Source organism: Erinaceus europaeus, chromosome 20 (genome assembly GCF_950295315.1).
Source record: "Erinaceus europaeus chromosome 20, mEriEur2.1, whole genome shotgun sequence".
Taxonomy (NCBI): domain Eukaryota; kingdom Metazoa; phylum Chordata; class Mammalia; order Eulipotyphla; family Erinaceidae; genus Erinaceus; species Erinaceus europaeus.
This window is the reverse complement of record NC_080181.1, coordinates 37,464,237-37,491,973: the sequence shown is the minus strand read 5'-3', so window position 1 is coordinate 37,491,973 and position 27,737 is coordinate 37,464,237. Positions and strand designations below refer to the sequence as shown.

Here is a 27,737-nt window from a genome sequence, read left to right as displayed (position 1 = left end):
TAAGCAGAAAACTCAGTGCCACAAGCCAGCATTTGGTTACAGAACCGTTGCTATCCGGACCGCTGTTGGGAGAGGGGGTAGTGTCACTAGGGACCCTACCAATGCAATTTCTCACACAGGCCTCTCCTGGGAACTCGCATTTTAAGTAAGCGCCATAAGAGGCCCCGGGGGTGGGGGGGGGGTTCTCCGTGTGCAAACGCTGGCCCCTCCACGCAGCTCCGCTGTCCCGCGCTGAGCACCGGGCACGGGCCCACGACCCAGGACGCCAGGGTGGGGGCTGCGCTGGGCCTCAGCGCGCGTGCGCATGGGCGCCCCGCCTCTTGCGTCATAAGGCCGCGCCCTGCTTCACTTCGTTAGCGCTCTTGGTCCGGGCGTCCCGAGGGTTGGGAGGCCTCCCGGGGCAGGTTCCCCCTCGGTTCTTCCCAATGGAGGAAGCGGTGCTCTGGGCTGCAGTCCCGAATGCACACAGCCCTCACTGGACGGCGACGGCGGCGGCGCTGGCTGTGCGAACGCAGGCGGAGGTGGCGCGTGCGGCCTGCGCGGGGGTGTGAGCCGAGGTGACTAGGGACGGGGCGCCTGCGGACTCAGGATCGCGGTGAGTCGCCTCCCGGCGCCGCGGTCGCGGACATGGCAGCTGCTGGGGAAGCCCGCGGCGAGTGGGGACGCTGTGTGGCCTCGAGGAAGCCTGGCCCAGCTCTGGTGTAGCTCGTGTGTTGGCTAAGTTCATGAAAATAGTTTCATTTTGTTGGGGTGGGTGTTTCAGCTACTGCGGTGCAACCGAGCAAGCCTGCTGTTAACATCTTGAACGCAGATGCTTTCGTTTCTCAAATACAGCCAATGAGTTCGATCCTCCCCTATACAACTGTAAAATAAACAACTTTTTCTTTCCTTTTTGTTTTTGTTTTTGTGTTTCTGTTAACCTCTTTGCTATCTCCGTCACGTATTACAGAATCCCGTCTCTTAGGCCTGTTTCTAGAAGTTCTTTATATGTCATGTGCCCAGTTTGAACTTTATTATTTTTTTTAATCATAAGGAAGTGTGACAGAATAGAGGTCTTTGTTTCATTCCAGTAAGCTGAGTGTTGAAGCAGGATGTTAGGTTTGGTTAAGTAGCTTTCATGTTAGGTTTATTATTATTATTTCATTTAAAAGTACCTGGAAACTTTATTAGTCCTTTTGCCTACTTGTGTATTCTTTTCAGGCCAGAACTATGCTTCCAGGGTTTAGAAACTTACATTTGCAAGGAAATGAGAATAAATGAGTCACTTTTTTTTTAAAAAAAAATAATTTTTAAACATTTTTTAACATTTATTCCCTTTTGTTCCCCTTGTTTTATTGTTGTAGTTCTTGTTGGTGTCATCGTTGTTGGATAGGACAGAGAGAAATGGAGAGAGGAGGGGAAGACAGAGAGGGGGAGAGAAAGACAGACACCTGCAGACCTGCTTCACTGCCTGTGAAGCGACTCCCTTACAGGTGGGGAACCGGGGCCTTGAACCGGAATCCTACCACAGGTCCTTGCGCTTTGCGCCACGTGCGCTTAACCCACTGCCTCACCGCCTTACTCCCGAATGAGTCACTTTTAACTTCTTCTAGCCTTTTTTTATTTCATGAGTCCATATTAAACTTACATATAAGTTTAAAATTTAATTTACTATACCAATTTAATTTGTTGCACTACACTAGGGTTGGATTTTTATTATTTCTGTACAATTCAGTAGAAGTTGAAAAAAAATTAAAGCTGATGACAGCGGAAACCAATCATAAGTTTTATTTTTTCCCTTTATTTATTTTTGTGTTTAATAATAGGTTACAAGCCTATAGGGCTACAGGGTATAGTTGGACTTCACACCCACCACCAAAATTCTGTGTCCCCACCCTCCCACAAAGTTCACACGGTCCAAGAAGCAGTTTGTTCCCACAAAGTCCAAGAAGCACTTTGTTTCTGCCTCCCCAGGCATTCCACATGTGAATGAAGCCATGTCTTATTTATTTATTTTTTATTTTTTAACCAGAGCACTGTTTAGCTCTGGCTTATGGTAGTGCGGGGGGGGGGGGGGGGGGGGGGGGGATTGGACCTGAGACTTTGTAGCCTCAGGCATGAGAGTCTGTTTGCATAACCATTATGCTATCTACCCTCCGCCCTTATCTCTTATTTTACTGAGCATAATCACTCCCAGTTTCTTCTACTTTGACCTGAAGAACATATCTCCCCCCCCCCCCATAGAGTAAGAAAGTAAAAATTCTTAAAGTTTTAATATGATGTGGACAGCCATATAGAAGTAGAGTCCTGTGGACACTGAGGTTCCATTTCAGGCTGCATTACTTTGTCTCTGATCTTCTGCCTGTGACTTTACCACTGAGAGGTTTGGTTTCTCTTAACTGTAAATTAGGGGTTGCAATCCCTTCTCATGGTGTGGACTGGGAATAATTAATCATCCTAGTACCCCTAGTGAGTGTTCAGTATGTGGTAGCTGTTATGGTTATGGAGAAATAATAAGGTTTTAATTAATTAATTAGTTGCCATGAAGATTATCACTAGGGCTCCATGCCTGCAGAACTCCACTTGCTCCTAGTGGCTTTCTTTTTCCTCCCCTTAGATAGAGAGTGAGAGAGAGGTGGTGACACTGATAGATGAGTGACACCTGCGCACTGCTCCACCATTAGTAAAGTGTCCCCATGCATGTGTTCCCATGTGGAGGCTGAGGATTGATACCTAGTTCTTGGGACATGGCAACCTCTATTGGCTGAGCCAACTCTCAGCCCCTAGTTACATTAGTTTTTAAGATCTGCCTGTTGCAGAAAAATACTCTGCTGCAGTGTTCTCCCTATCCTTGCTCAGAAGTGTTACCTATGATATTTTTTCTGTAGCATTCTTCTATACCATGTTTCAGGTAAACAGCTCTATACTTTCACATTCGTGTATACTGCTTTGTTACAGCAAAAGTGAAGTTTCCACCCACTGCCATATAATTGCTTTTTCTTTTTTCTGTTTTGCCCTCATTTCCTCTGGAAATCACTATTCCGTTGTCTGAATCCAAGTTTGTTTTTATTATATGTAGCAACCTTTTTTCTTTTCCTAGAAAACTACATACTTGCTCATACTAGTTTCTTTTATTTATTTATTTTTAAATTATTTTATTTTAATGAGACTAAGAGATACAGAGGGAAGGATACTAGTGCTGGGAGTTGAGCCTGGGACTTCAGAGCCTTAGGTATGATACTCTTTTTTTTTTTTTAAATTTGATTAGTGACTTAATACAAAATTGTGAGATAACAGGAGTATAATTCTGCACCGTACCCATCATAAGAGTTCTGTGTCTCCATTCCCTCCATTGGAAATTGTTAGTACTTCTTTCAAGGTTACAGATAATGGGTTTATTATTTCTGTAATTCTCTTATCTCTATTTATACATACTCATACCAGTTTCTTTGAACTTTTTTCTTTCTCTGCTTTTTTAAAAAGTTTTTTAAAAATATTCCCTTTTGTTGCCCTTGTTTTATTTTTGTAGTTATTATTGATGTCGTTGTTGTTGGATAGGGCAGAGAGAAATGGAGAGAGGAGGGGAAGACAGAGAGGGGGAGAGAAAGATAGACACCTGCAGCCCTGCTTCACCACTTGTGAGGCTTTCCCCCTGCAGGTAGGGACCAGGGGCTTGAACCTGGGTTCTTGCATACTGTAACATGTGCGTTGAACCAGGTGCACCACCACCCAGCCCCGTGTGCTTTTTAATTTTGAATTATTTATCTATTTGATAGAACAGAGAGAAATTGAGAGAGATGGGGGAGACAGCGGTGAGAGAGAAAAGGAGGCATCTGCAGCATTGCTTTACCTTTTTCTCCCCGGCAAGTGAGACAAGGGCTTGAACTAGGGCCCTTGCACATGAGAACTTTTTTTTTTTTTTAACTTTTTTATTATCTTTATTTATTGGATAGAGACAGCCAGATATTGAGAGGGAAGGGAATGATAAGAGAGGGAGAAAGAGAAACACCTGCAGCTCTGCTTCACCACTCATGATGCTTTTCCCTTACAGGTGGTTACTGGGGGCTCGAACCCGGGTCCTTGTACATTGTAATACGTGCACTCAACCAGGTGCACCACTATCCGGCCCCACAAGAGAATGTGTTTTTCCAGACTCATTTTTTTCAAGACTTTTTGCCTTGCCACCCCAAAACCCTCCAACGCAATTCCCTATTCCCCCTCCCTTATTTTTTGAGAGATGGAGAGAGACAGAGAAACACCAGAGCACTGTTCAGCTCTGGCTTATGGTGGTGCGGGGGATTGAACCTAGGACTTTGGAGCCTCAGGCATTGACAGTGTCTTTGTATAACCATTATGCTATCTCCCCCCACCTCTAGTCCCCTTTAACATGCAAACTTCATAGCACCCACCATCTTCCAGTATCATGCCTTTATTTTTTATTTTTTTGCCTCCAGGGTTATTGCTGGGGCTCAGTGCCTGCACTGCGAATCCACTGCTCCTGGAGGCCATTTTTCCTATTTTGTTGCCCTTTTAGTTGCCCTTGCTGTTGTTATTGTTGCTATTGCTGCTGCTGTTGTTGGATAGGACAGAGAGAAGTCGAGAGAAGGGGAAGACAGACAGAATGAGAGAAAGATAGACAGACACCTGGAGACCTGCTTCACTGCCTGTGTATACTCCACTTTTCCAAGCTTTGGGTCCATGATTGCTCAACAATTTGTTTGGCTTTGTATGTTAACTCTCTTTTCAGTCACCAGGTTCCAGGTATCATCAGGATGCCGGCCAGACTTCCCTGGATTGAAGACACCACCAATGTGTCCTGGAGCTCAGCTTCCCCAGAGACCCATCCTACTAGGGAAAGAGAGAGGCAGACTGGGAGTATGGACCGACCAGTCAACGCCCATGTTCAGCGAGGAAGCAATTACAGAAGCCAGACCTTCTACCTTCTGCAACCCTCAATGACACTGAGTCCATGCTCCCAGAGGGATAGAGAATGGGAAAGCTATTGGGGGAGGGGGTGGGATATGGAGATTGGGCGGTTTATTGACATGGTGGCCACACAGAAATAGCATAATGAAGACTATAGAGATGAGATGTGATCATCCACCTCTAAGTCTCTTAGAAAGGTAATATGGGCAAGTTACCACCCAGAGTTTGACCTCTTAGGTTTGAAGATCTATTGAAGTAAAACTCAACAAGTTTTCTCATTTAATTGTCTTTAAAACTTGTCTTGCCTGATAGCTTACTAGAATAAATATCTCTTGGGGGTTGGGCGGTAGCACAGCGGATTAAGCACAGGTGGTACAAAGCACTAGGACTGCCTGAAGGATCCTGGTTCAAGCCCCCGGCTCCCCACCTGCAGGGGGTTTGCTTTACAAGCGGTGAAGCAGGTCTGCAGGTGTCTTTTTCTCTCCCTCTCTGCTTCCTGTCTTCTCTCAATTTCTCTCTGTCCTATCCAACAACAATAACAGCAATGACAACAATAATAATAGTAACAAGAAGGGTAACAACTAGGGCAACAAAAATGGCAAAAATAGCCTCTAAAGGCATTGGATTCGTAGTGCAGGCACTGAGCCCCAGCAATAACCCTGGAGGCAAAAAATAAAAAAGAGTAAGTACCTCTTTTTTCAGGCTTTCCCAGCTGTGATTGACCTTCAGTTACAGAGAGTAGGAGCAGTGCGTCACCAGGCCTGAGAGTAGTAAAGCAACTCATTCCTCTCTGGAGACTCATCCTGATGTCCTGTCTGCAAACTAAGTCAAATGTGAGGATTCGCTTACTTAATTTATTAGCTGGAAGCTGTTTCATAATTTGGTGACTTGCAATTTTTATGTTGCTTGTCTCCTTTTCTCTGACACACTCTCTGAAGTACACCCATTAGTGAACAAAAATGACACTTTAATAACCTGAATTCTAGAGAAGTATATAATAGATTTGCCACTCTGAATGAGTACATTTTGTGGGGAAAGCAAAAGAACCAAAGACACCCTTCTTTAACTTTTTTTTTTTATTTAAGAAAGGATTAATTAACAAAACCATAGGGTAGGAGGGGTACAACTCCACACAATTCCCACCGCCAAGAGATAAAGCTAAGTGTGGCAGAGATAATCCAGTGGTTATGCAAAGAGACTTTCACAGCCCTTCAGCTATGCCACCGAGGTATAGGTCTTCTCCTGAGTTTCCCGGTTAGATCTCTGTGCCCTGGTGTCCCTCCCTGTTGCTGCTCCAGATTCTGAGGGTAGTAGCAATGGAGACTCAGAGTTGTACTTGGTGAGTCTCTGGGGAGTCCTTTCCTCCCTTCAGCTGTCCCCTTGTTGGTGGAGCAGACTGGAGGTGGTGTCTCCACTGACAAACTGTCGAACTGTTAGCAGTCACTTAATCTCTCCTTAGTCCCCTCTCTCCTCTCTGTCACCAGCCACGCGACGCGTGTTTGTACTCACGGGTGATTTACTGGGTTTCTGTGGTCATTCTAGTCCTGTCTTGTTTCGGTCCGGGTGGTCTCCTTTGGTATTCCTAAGTTGACTTAGTGTCCATACAATAAGTGCAAAGAAGAGGAAATGACTGTGGGCTGGCTGGAAGTTTCGGAGAAGTCTTTAGCACCACTTGACAAGGTGACATGGCCTTGAGGGAGTAGCAGGCTTTATATAAAAGAAAGGAATATGAGTAGGAGGGTTGTGGCATGTGTGGACAGTGGCTGCATGTGTCTGAATGGAGCCACAGCCACAGCCTGTATTGAGAAATGAAGTGTCAAGAAGGGTGCAGTTCAACAATCCTGTAAATCAACATTTCCTCAAGCAAGTAATAGTGAAGTTGGTGGCAGGTAGAGACTTTTTCTGTAATGCTGTGTGTCTGAAATATTCCATATTAGATAAAAATAAAAGGAGGGACAGAAACAAATTTTAAAAACCAGTATGAAACTCTGTAAGAGTCATATGGACAAATTTTACATATAAGCATAATAAGGTTTCAAACAATGAACTTCCAGTGACCTTAGATGATATAAAATTCCACTACCGTGTATTGTTTCCATTACCTTCTCTTGACCTTAGTGTGTTGATATAAACAGTCCTTCACAAGATGTTATTTCAGTCACCTGTACACCTTGATTCTCTCACCTTGCTACCTGACACTGGGCAGAGGAGAACAATGACAATTTATTAGTCACTTCAACACTGGGTGCTACAAAGTGACGGACCAGTAGCTCTGGATTGTGGGCTTTGTGGTGGCAAGAGGTTGTTGTGGACTTGGGTAGTGTGCTGCTTTGCCATGTGTAGGACCCAAGTTTAACCTACCCTCCACCACACTGAAGGAAGCTTCAGTTCTGTGGTCTCTTCAGTTCGCTCTCTGTCTCTGTTTGGGAAAAAAAAAAAAAAGAAAGAAAAGAAAAGGACCCCCCCACACACACTCTGTGTGGTATTCCTTGGTTCCTGAAGGAGGAGGCTATTTTTTTCCTTTAATAATTCCATGAACTAGCAGGACATTAACCCCCCCCCCCCCCCCCCACACACACACACTTCTTAGGAACAAGCAGGAACTGTACCTAGTTGTTTGTTCTTTTTAGATTTTAGAACTTTACCCATGGCAATAGATTGGGGAGAAGAACTTGTGGTTAGGACATAGAAAACCCTTCCAGTTCTGCCAAATAACAAAAGTAGCACTTAACATTTGGTCTTAAGTTTAAAATTTTATTAATGATTTATTATTGATTTATGAAATTATGAGATACCAGGGGTATAATTCCACACCATTGCCACCCCCAGAGTTCTACGTCCCCAGTCTCTCCACTGGAAAATGCAGTAGATCTCCTAAGGTCACAGATATGGGTTGAGTATTATTTTTATGACTATATATGTATTTGTTATTTTTTCCCCTATGGTTTTGCCTTTTCTTCCTTTCTAAGACACACCCACACCTATCGATACTTCTGAATATCTTTCCTTTTTTTTTGCCTTTACTCTCTGGGAAGAGAGAGAGTGAGCCCTCTGGTCACCTTCCCCTAACATTTGTCCTCCTCTGGAGGTTATGGACCAACATTTTCTTGGGGGGTCCAGAAAGTGGGAGTTCTGCCTACTGTAACTGCTTCTCTGCTAGGCATAGGTGTTGGCAGGCCAGTCCTGTTTCTGTCTTTTCTTTAATGGAGTAAGGCTCTGGAGAGGTAAGGTCCTGGGGCACATTGGTGAGGTCTTCTGCCTAGCAAAATTAGGATGGAATCATAGTAGCATCTGCAGAGATCATCATCTGGGACTGCAACAAGACAGGACTAGAATGACTTCAGGAATCCATCAAATCACCGAGGCATGGCTATGGAGGAACAGCTGTCTCACATTGTTACCACACCAACAAGATAAAGTAATAAGGCATCACCTAAAAACTCAACAAATGGAATGATTTCCAGAGGTGGGGCTACGGAGCAGCAGCAGCTGTGTTTCCTTTCCTCTCCTCTCCTGGGTTAACTAGGAATACCAAAGGCTGGGACCACAACAAGACAGGACTAGAATGACTTCAGGAACCCACCAAATCACCAGTGTGTGCAAATGTGTGGCTTGTGGACAGAGAGCAGCCTAGGGAGAGATTAAGTGGCTGGTAACAGTCTGCAGTTTACCAGTTGAGGCACCACCTCCATTCTGTTTCTCCAACAAAAAGATGGCTGAAGAGAGGACAGGACTCCCCTAAGACTCACCAAATGCAACTGTGACTCTCCATTGCTACTGCCCTCAGAATCTGGAGCAGCGGCAGGGAGGCCCTGTCCTGACTCAAGGGGACAGAGAGCTGACAAGGAAACTCAGGAGAAGATCTATACCTCGGTGGCCTAGTGGTGGGGCTGTGAAAGTCTCATCAAGACACATCATATTTAGAATGAAAAGGAATAAGGATGGAGAAAGGATCCTGAAGGCTGCAAGAGAAAAACAAAGAGTCACCTACAGAGGAAAACCCATAAGATTAGCAGCAGACTTCTCCACACAAACACTACAGGCCAGAAGAGAATGGCAAGATAGTTATAGAATACTCAATGAGAAAGGCTTTCAACCAAGACTACTGTATCCTGCTAGACTGTCATTCAGATTAGATGGAGGCAAAAAATCCTTCTCAGACAAGCAACAGTTGAAGGAATCAACTATCACCCAGCCTGCCCTGAAAGAAGTTCTGAAGGGTCTCCTATAAACAGTCAGACCACCTTAAATATGCCATATATCAGAACACTAAAAATCTACAAGAATAGCATTAAAATTTCTTCAATTTTTGATGTCAATAAATGTCAGTGGTCTGATTTCATCTATTAAAAGGCACAGAGTAGGAAGATGGATCAGATACACAACCAACACCAACAATATGCTGTCTACAGGAAACCCACCTAACTCAACAAGACAAACACAGACTCTAAGTGAAAGGATGGGAAACTATCATACAAGCCAGTGGCCCACAGAAAAGAGCAGGAACAACTATTCTCATATCTGACATGATAGACTTTAAAATCAATACAATTTAAAAAGATAGGGATGGACATTACTTAATGTTCAGAGGATCATTCAATCAAGAGGACTTAACAATTATTAATATCTGTGTACCCAATGAGAAGCCATCGAAATACATCAAACATCTACTGAAAGAGCTACAGCAATATATTAACAGCAACGCAGTAATAGTAGTGAACTTCAACACCCCACTCTCTTAACTTGACAGATCATCCAGGCAGAAAATCAATAAAGACAAGGGGGAGCTAAATGAGGAGATAGATAAACTAGAACTTTTAGACATTTTCAGAGTCATTCATCCCAAGAAACTGGAATACACATTTTACTCAAGTCCACATGGGTCATTCTCAAGGATAGACTGTATGTTAGGCCACAAAGACAGTATCAGCAAATTCAAGAGCATTGAAATCATCCCAAGCATCTTTTCAGACCACAGGCTACAACAAGGCTACAACAACAAGGGCAACAAAAGGGGGAGGAATAAAAGGCCTCCTGGAGCAGTGGATTCATGGTGCAGGCACCAAGCCCCAGCAATAACCCTGGAGGCAAAAAAGAAGTCACTAGGTAGTACCCCGTTATCTTCAGGACTTTTTTGTCTTTATTCCCTTTTGTTGCCCTTGTTATTTTATTGTAATAATAATTATTGTTTTTGGTGTCATTGTTGTTAGAGAGGACAGAGAGAAATGGAGAGAGGCAGGGAAAACGGGGAGAGAAAGAGAGACAGCTTGCAGACCTGTTTCACTGCCTGTGAAGTGACTCCCCTGCAGGTGGGGAAGCTGGGGGTTCGAACCGGGATTCTTACGCCAGTCCTTATGCTTTGTGCCACTTGCGCTTAACCCGCTGCGCTACCGCCTGACTCCCAGGACTTATTTATCTTACAAAAGATACAAAGAGAAATTTGGGTGCCAGGCGGTTGCACTCCCAACTAAGGGCACATAATACAAATGTAAATTTGTACCTTTGACCACTTTTACCCATTTCAGCATGATCCTCTGACTCTGCAATTACTAATCTATCCTCCCCTCTTTAATATTAGTCTTTATTTGTTTTTTGTTGTAGTTGTTTGTTTTGCCTACAGGGTTATTGCTGGAGCTCAGTGCCTGCACTATGAATCCACTGCTCCTGGAGGCCATTTTTTCCATTTTTTACTGGATAGGACAGAGAGAAATTGAGAGAGGAGAGGAAGATAGAGGGGAGCCCAGAAAGACACCTGCAGACCTGCTTCACCTCTCGTGAAGCAACCCTCCTGCAGGTGAGGAACTGAGGGCTTCAACCCAGGTCTTTGCTCATTGTACTATGTATACTTACTTAGCCTGGTGCACTGCCACCCTCCCTTTTTTAAAATATAGGATAGGACAAAGAAATCAAGGGAGGAGAAAAGATAGACAGAAAAGATAGACGGAAAAGATAGAGGGAGAGAAAGACACCTGCAGACCTGCTTCACTGCTTGTGAAGTGACTCTCTTACAGGTGGGGAGCTGGAGGATTGAACCTGGATCCTTGTTCAGTTCCTTCTGCTTTGTAGTATGTGTGCTTTAACCTGGTGTGCCACTACCTCCTTTCCTCCCCCATCTATTCTCTATGATTTTGGTTTAAAAATATTTTTTTTGAAGATTCATCTATTTATTTGAAAGATTGGGTAGGGGGTTGTTTTGCATTTGGTGGAGTGCACTCATTACTATGCATGAGGACCTGGGTTCAAACTTCTGGCCCCCACCTGTGACTGTGTATGGGATGCTTCATGAGCTATGGAGCAGTGCTGCAGGCTTCTCTTTCCTCCTTCCCTCTCCATTTTTCTCTAGTTCTATCATATAAAAAGAGAAATAATAGGGTGGAGGGTAGATAGCATAATGGTTATGCAAACAGATCTCATGCCTGAGGCTCCAAAGTCTCAGGTTCAATCCCCCACACCACCATAAGCCAGAACTGAACAGTGCTCTGGTTAAAAAATAAAAATAATAAAAATAAAATAAAATAAAATGGAAAAAAAAGACTAGAGAATGGTGGATTTTAAAAAAATTATCCTTATTTATTTATTGGATAGAGATAGCCAGAAACCAAGAGGGGAGGGGATGATAGAGACACCTGCAACACTGCTTCACCATCGCAAAACTTTCCCCCGTAGGTGGGGACGGGGCTCTAACTTGGATCCTTACACATTGTAACATTTGCATTCAGCTAGGTGCGCCACCACCTGGCTTCAAGAATGGTGGATTTTTAGTGTAGGCACTGAGCAGTAGAGCAGCAGAGTTGTAAGTAGGAGTTGCAGCAGAGTTGTAAGTCCAATCCTCTATCCACTATACCACTTTCTAGACTGCATATAAATATGGTTTTATGGGAGTCTGGTGGTAGTGCAGCGTGTTAAGCACATGTGGCGCAAAGCACAAGGACCAGCACAAGGATCCCATTTCAAGCCCCTGGCTCCCCACCTGCAGGGGAGTCGCTTCGTAAGTGGTGAAGCACTTCACAAGTCACTTCACAAGCGGTGAAGCAAGTCTTTCTCTCCCTCTCTCTGTCTTCCCCTCCTGTCGAGCTGCGCCACAGAGAAGAGAGAGAGGAGATCCGGAGCGAAGAGGGAACACAAATCTTTATTTGCGCTAGCGCCTCAGAGTTGGGTGAGAGAGAAGCAGCTTGGGCCACGTGGAGGTAGCAAAAAATGGCCGCCTCAGGCAGCAACCTTCCCTGTGTCTGAACACCGAAGTGAAGGGCCGGCAAGAGAGAGAGGTGCGGAAGAAGAAGGGCTTTTATGGGAGTAGCTCTTGCTAGAATGGGAAGGGGGATGAGTAACCAAAGCACTTCAACTATTGCGGAATTGACAATGCCCTGAGGGCACAACATGGCGGAACAGGCGCTCTGAGAATGTCCCAACTCTCCCAGGAACTAGCAATAGCCTGAGGGGACAACATGGCAGATGTGACTGCATCTGCACAACTTCCCAGCACCCTCCTCTCTCCATTTCTCTGTGTTCTATCCAACAACGACATCAGTAACAATAACAATAAAAAAACAAGGGCAACAAAAAGGGAAAATGAATAAATATTTTAAAAAATGTTTTTATTTCAGTAGCAGTGGTCCCTTTTTCCACTAATGGAAGAAATGTAGGTAGGGGGAGTCAGGCTGTAGTGCAGTGGGTTAAGCGCAGGTTCCATTACTATTGGAACTATTCAGCTCGTCAACGTATATAAGCCTCCCAGTGCCTCATGGGATAATGAGGTCCTGCCTAGCCCGAATCACCCAGCCATTTACATTGGAGACTTTAATAGTCATCACCAAGACTGGGGATATTCCTCCACTCGTGCTGACGGCTCTATCTTAGCCGACCGGGCTTCAGCGAATGACCTCTCCCTATTATACGATCCCAAACAGCCAGGCTCTTTTCACAGTGCTAGATGGAATAAAGACTCGTCACCCGACCTGTGCTGGATTAGCACAGTCAATGGCCAAGCCTTTCCCACTACGAGACAAGTTCTCAAGATCTTCCCGCACAGTCATCACCGCCCAGCTATCATCCACATTGGTCTCCAGCTCCCACTGATTCTGTGCTCGGAGAAACTAAGATGGAACTTTCGGAAAGCAAACTGGCGTCTGTTCAGTGATCTTACCAACAAATCTATTCCTGCAATTCCAATTAACTATCCCCTCTGAAGATTCCTACAGGCGCTTCCGCCAAGCCATCTTCAAAGCAGCTTCCCAAGCCATTCCTTGTGGGAGACGTGCTAACTATACGCCTTGTCTTGATGCTGAATGCGAGCAACTACTAAAGCAGTATGATGAGTCGGGCGACCCAGATGTGGCTGACCATCTCATTGCCTCCCTGGATGCAGCACGCCAAGCCCGCTGGCAACAACTCATGGAAAGTCTGAACTTCACCCACTCAAGTAGGAAGGCCTGGAAGCTTCTTCACAGACTGGGTGCCGGTAGCCAACCCCCTCCCGTCTCCCATCCTCCCGTATCTCCAAACTCAGTGGCCAGTCACCTAACTCAAGTTGGACGTGCTAAGATCATTCCAGTCTGGAAAAGAGAAATTTCCCATGAATGGTCATCCCACTTCTGGTTATCTTGTCCATCTCCAAAACTCTCTCCCTTTACACTGTCTGAACTGGAAGACGCTTTGAAGAGGGTTAAACCGGGAACAGCTGCTGGCTATGATAACATCACCCCAGAACTCATTCTTAACCTGGGTCCCACGGCAAAGAAGTGGCTCGCTTCATTCCTGTCCCACATCTTGGAATCTGAGTCTATGCCCAAAGTTTGGCATTGTGCGAAGATTATAGCGGTTTTGAAACCAAAGACCCAACAGTGGCCACCAGCTATAGACCAATTTCTCTCCTCTCCGTTTGTTACAAACTCCTTGAGAGGCTGCTTCTGTCACGTATTTCTCATCTTACAGAGAAATTCCTATCACCCGCCCAGGCTGGTTTCCGCCCAGGAAGATCTACCTGCGAACAAGCCCTGGCCCTCTCAACTTACATTGAAAATGGATTCCAGAAGAATTTAAAGACGGGTGCTATCTTTGTTGATCTCACAGCAGCCTATGACATAGTCTGGCACCGTGGTCTCCTAGTCAAGATCTCAAGATGCCTGCCTTCATGGGTGGCCAACACTATATCGTTTCTTCTCCAAAACAGAAGATTCCGGGTACATCTGGGTGACAAGTCTAGCAGATGGAGACTTGTCTCAAGTGGCCTCCCCCAGGGCTCTGTTCTGGCTCCTACGCTATTTAATATCTACATCAATGACCTCCCAGAAACTTCTTCAAGGAAGTTCATCTACGCCGATGACATCTGCTGTGCAACTCAGGCATCCGAGTTCGACATCCTCGAGGAAACACTCACGAAAGACATGTCTCTGATATCTGATTACTGTAAAAAATGGCGACTAATCCCTAGCACTGCAAAAACGGTATCATCTGTTTTCCATCTACACCATGCCTCGGCCTCGCGTGAGCTTAATGTGCAGCTTGGCGATACCAGAATCCGGCATGAAGCCCAGCCAGTCTATCTTGGCATTACTCTCGATCGCACTCTGTCATTTCACGAACATCTCATAAAAACTGCAGCAAAGGTGGGCGCAAGGAATAACATCATTGCAAGACTGGCCAGCTCCTCATGGGGCGCGAGCGCTTCCACACTACGATCATCATCTCTGGCATTATGCTATTCCACTGCAGAATACTGTGCCCCAGTATGGTTCCGTAGCCCCCATGTCCACTTGGTCGATTCCAAATTATATTCCTCCATGAGGATAATTTCTGTAACCATCCGTTCCACCCCGGTTCCATGGCTGCCAGTTCTTAGCAACATCGCCCCGCCAGATATTCGTCGGGATACGGCATCATCTAAGTTCATTTCCCATGTCTACGCTCGACCGGACCTGCCAATATACGCGGATATCTTCGCCCACCCTGTTCAACGCTTGATGTCTCGTCACCCAATCTGGTCCCCTACGCCTACACTGAACTTCTCTGTTCCAGTCTCTTGGAAACAGAGCTGGCAGTCAGCTGAGGTAAAGAACAAACACCTCATCACAGACCCCTGCAAGCGTCAACCCGGCTTTGACCTAGCACGTTATGATTGGGTCCTCCTCAATCGCTATCGAATAGGCCATGGCCGGTGCGCCGCTGTGTTCCATCGCTGGGGAGCCAGAGACGACCCGAACTGCCCCTGCGGCTCCAGACAGACTATGACCCACATAGTCAACTACTGCCACCTTTCCAGATTCAAAGGAGGTCTCGAAACTTTACATCAGGCTCAACCTGATGCTGTTGACTGGCTACGGAAGAAGGGCAAACGCTAGAAGAAGAAGAAGCGCAGGTGGCGCAAAGCACAATGACCAGCATAACAATCCTGGTTCGAGTCCTGGCTCCCCACCTGCAGGGTAGTCGCTTCACAGGCAGTGAAACAGGTCTGCAGGTGTCTTTCTCTCCCCTTCTCTATCTTCCCTTCCCCTCTCCATTTCTCTGTCCTATCCGACAACGATGACAACAACAATAACTACAACAATAAAGGGCAACAAAAGGGAATAAATATTAAAAATAAATAAATAAACATTAAAAATGTAGGTAGGTTAATGCTAAACTTAAATACTAAGTATACTATTGGTAGTAGAAATGGGAAAAATAATTCCTCTAGTTTTAAAGATTTATCAAGAAGAGGGTACAAGAAGAGAGAGAAAACCAGATCATTTACTTTTAAAGTATACGATGCCCGGGATTGACTTTGGGACCTAATGCTTGTTGGTCCAGTGTTCTACTTGATGCTCTACCTTCTGGGCCACTAAAGAAAATAATCTTTATGAGAAGTGGAATCAAAATTTGAATAGCGTATGACTTGTCACAGTGCTCATCTGAAAATTGCGTTTTGTTTTGCTTTCTGTAGATTTGAAGACTGGACTATCCTGCCTCCAACACCCAGAGCTTTCTCTGTTCTGTAGTCAATGTGATTCATTAAAGTAGCAAACGAAATGAGCCAGGGGCGTGGAAAATATGACTTTTATATTGGTCTAGGATTGGCTATGAGCTCCAGTGTTTTCATTGGAGGAAGTTTCATTTTGAAAAAAAAAGGCCTTTTGCGACTTGCCAGAAAAGGCTCCATGAGAGCAGGTAGGTTATATTTTGTGTGACTTTGAAATGATAGTGCCTGAAAATCCCAGCTTCATTCTTTGTGAGAAAGTTCATGGCTTTTATCTGTGTAAGTTATAAATATTTATGGAGAATCAAACACCAGGTTCCCCCCCCCCTTTTTAATTATCTTCCCTAGTGGGGTGGCACTGTGGAGAAGTGAGGTTCCCGGACACATTGGTGAGGTGGCTTGCCCAGGGAAGTCAAGATAGCATAGTAGTGTCTTCAGCTTGGTGGGAGCTTGATAGCTAACATGCAGGTGGACTAAAAGTACTGTCTGGGAATATGGTGTCAGAGTTGAGAATAGGACTAAAAAGCTGGATTATGGCAAGGAGTAGCTTCCAAATATGATTCCTATAGCCCATACCTATTCATATTTAGCACAGGAGCCAGTGTAACCTCTGAGTCCCTGTTAGTCTGAACACTCAGTCCATTGTCACAGCTAGGTAATTTAGGTAACTCTAGGCTGCACTCATTTCAGGACCAATCTTCCCCATGTGACATAACCTCTCTTTGGAGAGTTGGGCAGTTTCTACCGTTGTTCTACAGTGGGCAAAGTCCTGGAGAGGCCCACATGAGGGCTTATGATGATGTTCCTGATGGAAGTGACCAGTGATGTTGGAGAGAGGGATCTGTTAGAGTTATAGGCCCATTATATCTCTGTGGGAATCTGAGGATGATGAGGTGGCCTGGTAGTGACCAAAAAGGCCATCATTAAAATATGCCAGAGGTCTCTTGCCTTATCTAGCTTTTGAAGTCCTTACTTTATCTGACAAGGTTAGACTTGAGGAAAATTGAGGGAAGTCAAGTAGGAGGTAGGAGAGGAAGGTATCTAGGCCTAAGTAGTAAATATTTGATTAAGTACTTTATGGTCAAACACCAATTTTAAGACAAATATTCTGACAGCCCCATAGATCTATAAGTCTGCTTTTTTTTTTTTTTTTTAATATTTCTGTATAGAGCCAGTCCTCCAAGATCACTAGCTGATAAGTGGGACCTACTCAGCTAAGTAGCCTATCCTTTCAGGGTAATTCTTTTGAAGTTGGACTGTTTTCTACTGGTTCATTTTCTCAACATTGTTTATTGAAGTTGAGTTCACAAAAGAATGATCTAAAAATGTAGTATGTAAGGATTGATTTTAATTCTTTCAACAATCTTTTATAGATCTTAAACAGTTTTTTTTTGGGGGGGTAGTTGGTTTTTTTGTCTTGTATTTTTTTTATTGATTTAATAATAATTGATAAGATTGTAGGATAAGAGGAGTCCAATTCCACACAATTCTCAGCACCAGAATTCTGTATTCCATCCCCTCCTTTGAATATATAGCCCATAACTTTTTAGCCAGTCTTTTACTATTGTGAATAATGGAGCTATCAACATAGGGGGTGTATATGTCCCTTTGAATTAGTGTTTGAGTATACTTTGGATAAATTCCTAAGAGTGGTATTGCTGGATCATAATATAATTTTATTTTAATTTAAGGACTGTCCATATAGTCTTTCAAAGGGGCTGTATCAATTTGCATTCCACCAGCAATGCAGCAGTTTCTTTTTCTCCACCTCTCCAAGTTTTTTTTTTAAATCTTTATTTATTGGGTAGAGATAGCCAAAAATTAAGAAGAAAGGGGGTGATAGAGAGGGAGAGACAGAGACACCTGAAGCTCTGCTTCACCACTCACAAAGCTTTACACCTGCAGGTGGGCACCAGGGGCTTGAACTTGGGTCCTTGCACATTGTAACATGCGCTCAACCCAGCCCCTCTTCTCATTTTTTTTTTTCTTTTTACCGGAGCACTGCTCAACTTTGGTTTCTGATGGTGGTGGGGGGATTGAGCCTGGGACTTTGGAGCCTCAACAGCAGTGCTCTGGTGAAGCGGGCTCCAGGACACATTGTGGGGTTGTCTGCCCAGGGAAGTCTGGTTGACATCATGGTAACATCTGGAACCTGGTGGCTGAAAAAGAGTTAAGATATAAAGCAGAACAAATTGATGACTAATCATGAACCTAAAGGCTGGAATATTGCAGGTGAAGATTTGGGGGGGGGGTCTCCATTTTGGAAAAAGCTAATAGGTCTATTTTAAGTATATTCCAAGGAGCCCATGACTTAACTGGTTTTTGCTTGAGCCTGACATCTAATATGCAGGTGGACCTAGGTTATTGTCTGCAGAGATGGTGTCAGAGTTTGAAGTATACAGTTCTTAAATGCCAATTTGTTGCAGAGTTGTAGGGGTAGGATGATGTGCTAAGATTGTGGTGTACTCTGTTTTCACTAGACCAGAGCCTTAGGGATCTCTCATGCTGGTGGTTTGTTTTGTTTGGTGGAACTTTAATTTTCTTGGAAGTGTTTTTTCTTTCTCTCTACATATTTATTTTAAATTTATTCTTTTTTTTTTTTTATTTGATAGGCTAGAGAGAAAAGGAGAGGTGATGGGGAGTTAGAGAGGAAGAGAGAATGAAAGACACATACAGACATGCTTAGCTGCTCATGAAGTTTCCCTCCTGCACGTGGGGAGTGTATTTCTGTATCTTCTGCCTGGATATTGACCTTTCTGCCTCTTGCTATAAAAAGTGTTTTATATGTGTGTTTTCCCATGTATTGCTGTGATCTTGGTATTGATACCAAGAAGTGAAATATTTTTTAATTCACAGGCCAAGGTGGTCATGCATATCTTAAAGAATGGTTGTGGTGGGCTGGCCTGCTATCAAGTAAGTACAGAACACTTTTCAAGAAAATATGACAGATGTATATTGAAATACTTGCACATCATTCAATACATTGTAGTGTTCTACTAAATCATCACTAGCAAATTTTAAAACTTAATAAATCCTGTTTTTTAATGAACAAAACTCAATATATAAAATTTAAGGCTATAAAATCACTTAGCAGCTCAATGACTTACTTGAGTTATAAAACTTTCTTTATTCTATTTTATTAAAACATATTTGTGGTGGTTTTGATTTTTGCCTCCACAGCTTTGTTGGACTTCATGCTTCTGCGATTCCACTGCTCCTGATAACTCCCTTTTCTCTCTCTCTTTTTAATATTTATTTATTCCCTTTTGTTGCCCTTGTTGTTGTTTTACTTTGTTGGACTTCATGCCTCTGCGATTCCACTGCTCCTGATAACTCCCTTTTTTTTCTCTGTCTCTTTTAATATTTATTTATTCCCTTTTGTTGCCCTTGTTGTTTTATTATTGTAGTTATTATTGTTATTGATGTCATCATTGTTGGATAGGACAGAGAGGAATGGAGAGAGGAGGGGAAGTTAGGGGGAGAGAAAGACACCTTCAGACCTGCTTCACTGCTTGTGAAGTGACTTCCCTACAGGTGGGGAGCTGGGGGCTCGAACCGGTATCCTTACGCTGGTCCTTGTGCTGCGCTTAACCCGCTGCACTACCACCCGACTCCCTCCCTTTTCCCTTTTAATCTCATAAAAACAGACAGAGGGAAGGAGAGGTGGGGCGCAGGCGGGGGGAGTAATGCGTGTCTCAATCAGGTGTGCTACAATCTGGCCCCTTATTCAAAATTGCAAAGGATTATATACTTGAAAAGACTGTCCATGCTTGTTTTGATGATTAACTTTAAAAAGCATCATTGAAATTCTTAATATTCTGAACTTTCAAAAGTACTCATGATTATACAATATAAATGTTCTTTCTAATAATAGTTTAAATTATAAAGAGACTTTGAGACTATATATTTAAAGAACCTGGATCAAGGAGATAACTCAGTTTGTTATAGTATAGAATTTTTTAAATAGATAAATTGAGGGGAGAGGGGGAGAAACAGAGACACTTGAAGCACTGCTTCATCATTGGTGAAGCTTTCCCCTGCAGGTGGGAGCACAGAAATTTTATGTCGGATATCTTGGAGGTCCCAGGTTCAATCCCAGGTAGCACCATAAACCAGAGCTGAACAGTGCTCTGGTTTGTGTCTCTCTTTACTACCTATTAAAAAATAAGAGTTCGGGAGTCGGGTGGTAGCGCAGCGGGTTAAGTGCACGTGGCGCAAAGCGCAAGGACCGCATAAAGATCCCGGTTCAAGCCCCCGGCTCCCCACCTGCAGCGGAGTCTCTTCACAGGCGGTGAAGCAGGTCTGCAGGTGTCTGTCTTTCTCTCCCCCCTCTGTCTTCCCCTCCTCCCTCCATTTCTCTGTCCTATCCAACAACGACAACAATAAAACAACAAGGGTAGCAAAAGGGAATAAATAAATAAAATCTTTTAAAAAAATAAGAGTTGATCGTCTTTAAAATATATTATTTGTTTATTACTGGATAGAGACAGAAACTGAGAGGGGAGAGGAGATAGAGAAGGAAAGAGGCAGAGAGATACCTGCAGCCCTCCTTCACCACTCATACAGCTCTCCCCCTGCAGGTGGGGACCAGGGACTTGAAGCTGGGTCCTTGTGTACTGTAATGTGACTACTGCCTGGCCACCTGAGTTAACGTTTAAAACAGTTTAATCATCATTATGCTTATTGTTGGTGGTATGTTTTTCAAGCAAAGAAGTGTGCACTTAACCAAGTGTGCCACCATCTGGCCCCCATATCCATAATTTCAAATGCTAGAATTCCCTGATCCCCCTCAGTGTGTTGTGTGTGTGTTCCTTTAGTTATTTGCTCACCTCTGGGGCTTTGCGGTGAAGCAGGTCTGCAGGTGTCTATCTTTCGTTCCCTTCTCTAGCTTCCCCATCTCTCTCAATTTCTCTCTGTCCTTTCCAACAATGATGACATCAATAACAATAGTAACTACAATAAAACAAGGGCAACAAAAGGGAATAAATAAATAAATATTTTTTTAAAAGTACCAGATAATAATTCTACCCAAGAAAAGTGAAAATATATCCACAAAAATCAGATACAAATGCTAATCTCAGCATTATTCATAATATATATATATATATATATATCTTTTTGAATGAGGTTTTTTGTTTTTTTTTTCCTGCTTGAGAGTCCAGTGCTTTATCCACTGCACCACCTCCTGGACCACAGGTTTTTTTTTTTTTTTTTTTTTTTTCCCCCCTTTAGAGTTACTAGTGTCCTATGGTGGAGGAAGGTGGCAAGTTGTCGGAGGGTGGTATGCTGATATAGGGAGATAAGCTACAACACATGTGAAAGCAGTTTAAATCATGATTTCCCCCAATAAGTGATTTAAAAAAATTAACACTTTGGGGGGGGCAGTGAAAAAAAACTCAGAAGTACATTTGTATCAGTTTTAGCTCCTTTTCCTTTTTTTTTTTTAAACAGTGAAAATTAAAGAGGGAGGGCAAAATAGGGAAGAAAAGAGAGAAACCTGTAGCTCTGTTTTCACTGCTTGTGAAACTTCACCTCTATAGGTGGGGACTGGCGGGTTTGAACCTGGGTCCTTGTGCTAGTAATATGCACTCAATCAGGTACACCACCATCCAGCCCATTTTAATTAATGTGTGTTGTCATAGGATGAAAATAATAAACACTTTAAAAAAATGTTTGTTTGAATCCTTATTAGCATAAGAAAGTAAGAAGATTTATATAATTGAAATAGTATATAGAAATATGTATGCATAAATAAAATGCAGGCAATTCCCATCTTAGAGTTTTCTTTTGTTTTCTCTCTCCAAGTGGGAGCTGGCGAGGTAGCCAACTTCGCAGCATATGCCTTTGCACCAGCCACCCTAGTGACACCCTTAGGAGCACTCAGCGTCCTTGTAAGGTAAGGACACTCATGTCATGTGCAGAAAGAGCAGGCAGTGTTTTGGGAATACTAGGAAGTATTCAGAGCTATCCAGTTACATGTGTTCAGTATAATTTACATTAAAATTATAGGCTTTATCCACTGTGCCAATTCCCCGACCACAAAGAAACCACTTTATGATCAGTCCTGCTTGTGTTTAGCACCAACACTAATTCTACTAGGATTCATTTTTTTGAAATTTCAGTTTGTCCTTGTCACTTTCTTCATTTGATAGTGTGCATTTTGACAGGTTTTGGTTAGGCAATATATTTCTGTACCTATGGCAGAAAATCACTTTTATATATCTTATTTTGATAGAACAGAGAGCTGGGGAAGATAGAGAGTAAAAAAAGAGACACCTGCAGCACTGCTTCACCATTTGTGAAACTTCCCCCCTGCAGCTAGGGACTGGAAGCTTAAACCCTGGTCCCTGCAGATTTTAACATGCACTCAGCTATGTGTGCCACTGCCTGGCCCCATCATTTCATTTATAAGATTATATTTTATTTTTAGATTTGCATAAAACTAGCTATAAGGTATTAGACCGTGATATTAGGCAACTTATATAAGATACATTAACACATAAGCAGGATATATCAACCAGCATGGATAAATTAAAGTTGAACACATCTTAAGTATTTTTGATAAAATTAGGAAATAAATTTCTACAAACTATAGTTTTGCTAACTATAAAATTTTCTGCCTAGAAAAATACTTACTAAATTGTCTTATGTATGAGGCAGTTTCCTACATTAACTTTATTAGTAAATGTACATTTTACCTTGATTGAAAGCTAGAATCGTCATAAGCTTTTTATGTTTTAGTTTCTATTCAATAAAATAATTCTAAGAAATGATAATTTTAAAAGATGAGAACAAATTGCTGGTAGTTCTAATGTGCTTGACCTCTCTTCCCCATTTTAGTGCCATTCTTTCTTCTTATTTTTTGAATGAAAGACTTAATCTTCATGGGAAAATTGGATGTTTGTTAAGTATCCTAGGATCTACAGTTATGGTCATTCATGCTCCAAAAGAAGAAGAAATAGAAACTTTAAATGAAATGTCTCACAAATTAGGGGATCCAGGTAATAAATAACTTCGTTAATCTGTTTTACTTAATTTAGTCTTTTTGTTTTACTCATTTTTTTGACTTTGTTTATTTGACAGGACAAAAAGAAATTGAAAGGGAAGAGAGACTGAGAAACACCTGCAGCACTGCTTCACTGCTTGTGAAATTTTCCCCCTACAAAAGGGGACTGGGGATTTGAACTTATTTCTTTATGAGAGCAGTGCTTCATCATATGTGGTGCTATTGGTCAAACCCAGGGTCTCACATTATGTAAGACAGACACTCTTAACTGGGCTACCTTCCTGACCCCAGTTTAGTTTTTCATTTTAATCAGTATTTTATTGATAAATTGTTCTATAGGAACTATAAAATCAGCATGGAGGGTAGATAGCATAATGGTTATGCAAACAGTCATGCCTGAAGCTCCAAAATCTCAGGTTCAGTCCCCCACACCACCATAAGCTAGATCTGAACAGTGCCCTGGTAAAAAAAAAAAAAGGGAGTTGGGCAGTAGCACAGCAGGTTAAGCGCATGTGGTGCGCAAAGTGCATGGACCTGCGTAAGGATCCCGGTTCGAGTCCCCAGCTCCCCACCTGCAGGAGTGTAGCTTCACAAGTGGTGAAGCAGGTCTACAGATGTCTTTCTCTCCCCCTCTGTCTTCCCGTCCTCTATCCATTTCTCTCTGCCCTACCCAACACGACATCAATAATAACAATACAACAAAATTAAAAAAAAGAGCCATAAATGGGAAAATAAATATAAAAAGAAATTTTTAAAAAAGGAATTATAAAAATAATTTCCTTTCCCCTACCTTGCCATCCCCTGTATTTTAAACTCTGTCTCTAGAGAATATGCTTTTATTGCTACTACTTCCTTTGCTTTAGACATTATTATTTTTATCAAATATTTTTTTTAAATTGTTACTGTATTTATTGGATAGAGAGAAGGGGGCTATAGAGAGGGAGAGACAGACACCTGTGGCACTGCTTCACCACTTGCAAAGCTTTCCCCTTGCAGGTGGGGGTCAGGGGCTCGGACCCTGGTCCTTGCGCATTGTAACGTGCGCTCAACCAGGTGTGCCACCACCTGGCCCTCCAATCTCTTTAGTTTTGTATAAACTTATTTGTTCACATTATCATTACTACATAATTGGCATTATCAGTTTAGACATAGACATTATGATTACTTTTCCTTTCCCATATGATTTAATTTTACTTGAACTAATAATGATCTTGTCTGCTCAGTTTTTTTGTGAATAAAATACTGTATTTTGAAACTCTTCTTCTGTGACCTTTTCAGCTCTTAGTAATATAAAGTATATTAGGTATACTCGCAGTTTCATCTTTTTTTCCCCTTTTTTATTGCTGTTGTAGTTATAGTTGTTATTGCTGTCATTGTTGTTTGATAGGAGAGAAATGGAGGAGAAGACAGAGAGGGAGAGGGAAAGACAGACACCTGCAGACCTGCTTCACCGCCTGTGAAGTGACCCCCCCCTGCAGGTGGGGAACCTGGGCTCGAACCAGGAGTTTCATCTTTCAGGCAATCTCTCTCTCAAAGACTCTGATTGCAGTCAGGATTGGTGTCTTGGGGTCACCAGTACATATGTCCTGAATTGCCTTCATCAGCATCCTGGGAGATCCCTTTTACTTGCATTTTGTGCCTCTCAGTTGTGGGAGGTTACCAGAAAAGGCACAGTAGACTAGGGTGTGGCTGTGTCATAGATTTAAGTTGCTTCACTGATGACAGTAAAAAAGGTTTTTATGGGCAGGGGTAGATAGCATAATGGTTATGCAAAGAGACTCATGCCTGAGGCTGGTCCAAAGTCAAATCCCCTGCACTACCATAAGCCAGAGTTTAACAGTGCTCTGGTAAAAACAAAGAAGCAAATAAAAAATTAAAAAAAAAATTTTTTTTTTCCTGTATCCAGCAAGGGTGACACCCTTACAAATGAGAGTTTTCTACTAAATCTGTCTTTGAAAGGTAACTCCCACCCCGCACTAAAGGGGCTGTTTAAAAAACAAAAAAACGAGTTTCATTTTGCTAGAGTTTTACACTGGCATTCTATTGCGCCTGGTGCAATCTGGTTTTTGTTTTTGAGGTGACCTTGGTTTCTAAGCCTATAAATGTTTTAGAAGTACAATTGCTCATTTCAAAATATAGTACCCTACACCCCTCCACCAAAGTTCATTGCACTAATGTCCCTCCACCAAAATTCATTGCAACTCCCATGCAATCCCCTCTCCATCTCCTTTGTTAACTTCACTTCTGCATTCTGTATCTAGTCTTTATATATGTCTTGTATATATAGTTTAGTAGAAATGTTTTTTAATTATTTTTTTATGACTTCAGGGTTATCGCTGTGGCTCGGTGCTTGCACTACAAATCCACTGCTCTTGGAGGCCATTTTCTCCATTTTATTGCCCTTGTTATTGTTGTTGGACAGGACAGAGAGAAATTGACAGAGAAGGGGAAATAAGTCACCTGCAGACCTGCTTCACTGCTTATGAAGTGATCCCCCTGAAGGTAGGGAGCCAGGGGCTCGAACCAGGATCCTTACACCAGTCCTTGTACTTTGGGCCATGTGTGCTTAATCCACTGCACTACCACCTGACCCAAAAAATGATGTTTTAATTTTTTTTTTTAAATTTATTTATAAGATGGCAATATTCACAAGACTATAAGAGGGGTACAATTCCACACAATGCCCACCCCCAGGGTTCCATATCCAACTCCCTCTAATTTGTTTTTTTAGCTTAGTCACTGTGCTCTTTTAATTTTTATTTATTTTTTTGCCTCCAGGGTTATTGCTGGGGCTTAGTGCCTGCAGCACAAATCCACTGTTCCTAGAAGCTATTTTTTTCCCTTTTGTTGCCCTTATTATTATTGATGTTGTTGTTGGATAGGACAGAGAAATGGAGAGAAGAGGGGAATACAGAAGACAAGGGGAAAGAAAGACACCTGCAGACCTGCTTCACCGCCTGTGAAGGGACTCCCCTGCAGGTGGGGAGCTGGGGGCTCGAACCAGGATCCTTACGCCCATCCTTGTGCTTTTCGCCACATGCACTTAACCCACTGCACTAGCGCCCAACCCCCTAGTCACTGTATTCTTTATTCTCTTTATTCACTGTATTCTCTGGTGACTGTTAGGAAATTTTCTCTAATTCCCCTAATTTCTCTGTATTTATTGATGTCATTGGTATTTTGAATAACTTCTTACAATCATGGGAATTTTCTTGGTGGAAAAAAAAAGTCAGTGGTATAACATTATGAATTTGCAGTGTATTGTGTTCTAAATTTCCATTAGTAGTTGTTGACACATAGGTACAACTTTTCATCCCCATAATAGGTAAGACACTTCCTCCTGCAATCTAGGTCCCTTTCCACTGTCATGCACCAGACCCCAACATCCCTCCATTTTATCTCTTTCCCTCCTTCCCCAGAGGCTTTGCTTTGGTGAAATATACCACACCTAGTCCACGTTTCACTGTTTTCCCTTACTATCCTTGTTTCTTAAGTTGCACCTATGAGTGAGATCATCTGATATTCATCTTCTTTTTGGCTTATCTCCTTTAACATGATACCTTAATGTTTCATCCAGGATAGGGTAAGGAGATGAGTATCCTTTTTCTGGTGGCAGTAAGACTTCGATGATTTTAAGGCCACATGTTTTCATCATCCTACTGAGTTTGTGTTTTGGATTCTCAAGTTTTCTTTAGTATTTAAAATTTTAATATAACTTTTACTTGTCTTCTACAGGTTTTATGGTCTTTGCAACACTTGTGATTATTGTATCCTTGATACTAATCTTTGTGGTGGGGCCTCGCCATGGACAGACAAACATTCTTGTGTACATAACAATCTGCTCTGTGATTGGAGCACTTTCAGTCTCCTGTGTGAAAGGCCTGGGCATTGCTATCAAAGAGCTTTTTGCTGGAAAGCCTGTGCTGCAACACCCCTTGGCCTGGATTCTGCTGCTGAGCCTTATAGTCTGTGTGAGTACACAGATTAATTACCTAAACAGGGCCCTGGATATATTCAACACATCCATTGTGACTCCAATATACTATGTATTCTTTACAACATCAGTTTTAACCTGTTCTGCTATTCTTTTTAAGGAGTGGCAAAATATGCCTGTAGATGATGTCATTGGTACTTTGAGTGGCTTCTTTACAATCATTGTGGGAATATTCCTGTTGCATGCTTTTAAAGACGTCAGCTTTAGTCTAGCAAGTTTGCCTGTGTCTTTTCGAAAAGATGAGAAAACTATGAATGGCAATCTCTCTAGTATGTATGAAGTTCTTAATGATGAAGAAAACTTAGCCTGTGGAATTGAACATACTGGTGAAAACATCTCCCGAAGAAATGGAAACCTGACAGCTTTTTAGGAAAATGTAATTAAAAGGTTGATCCTGAATTGTTATGAAGTGGATTTAAATATCAGAATGTGTCTAAAAAAGCATTGTCCTCAATAATGTTCTCCAGAGACAATCCTTTTTAAGGTTTCACTAATTTGGACCAACAAGCTTCTTACATTTAAGTGATGGTAGCTCATGAAAATGACCTCAGTACATATTAACATTGTATTATTGTAGAGATTTTTAAATCTTCCTTTACCAAAATCTAAGTGCACTAATGACAGTTCCAAATCTATAAAAATGCTTTATTTTTTCATTGGTGATGAAAGTCTGAAGTGTACATTTGTCATTCCTACTTTGTCAACTCGTGATTTTTTTATTTTAAAAAGAATGAAATACTCTTCATACATTGCAATGATCCTATGTGGTTTACCTTACGTATAAAAATGACTGGGTGGGGGGGGAATCTGGCAGTAGCTCAGTGGGTTAAGGGCAGGTGGTACAGAGCTCAAGGACTGTTGTAAGGATCCTGGTTTGAGCC

General features: G+C 42.5%; 1 protein-coding gene across 2 annotated transcripts; it reads left to right on the top strand.

The window, feature by feature from the left end:
- The first annotated feature begins 320 nt into the window (after positions 1 to 320).
- NIPA2 (NIPA magnesium transporter 2) lies at positions 321 to 27,611 on the top strand. Of its 2 annotated transcripts, XM_007533887.3 has the most exons (6): positions 322 to 595; positions 15,824 to 16,047; positions 18,713 to 18,769; positions 21,662 to 21,752; positions 22,697 to 22,857; positions 26,598 to 27,611. In XM_007533887.3, the coding sequence occupies exons 2-6, from the start codon at positions 15,909 to 15,911 to the stop codon at positions 27,224 to 27,226; spliced, it is 1,077 nt and encodes a 358-aa protein (XP_007533949.1). In that variant the 5' UTR covers positions 322 to 595; positions 15,824 to 15,908; the 3' UTR covers positions 27,227 to 27,611. The 2 variants fall into 2 exon arrangements, with proteins under 2 accessions (XP_060035232.1, XP_007533949.1); XM_060179249.1 differs by lacking the exon at positions 18,713 to 18,769 and having other exon boundaries at positions 321 to 595.
- Positions 27,612 to 27,737: the final 126 nt, after the last annotated feature.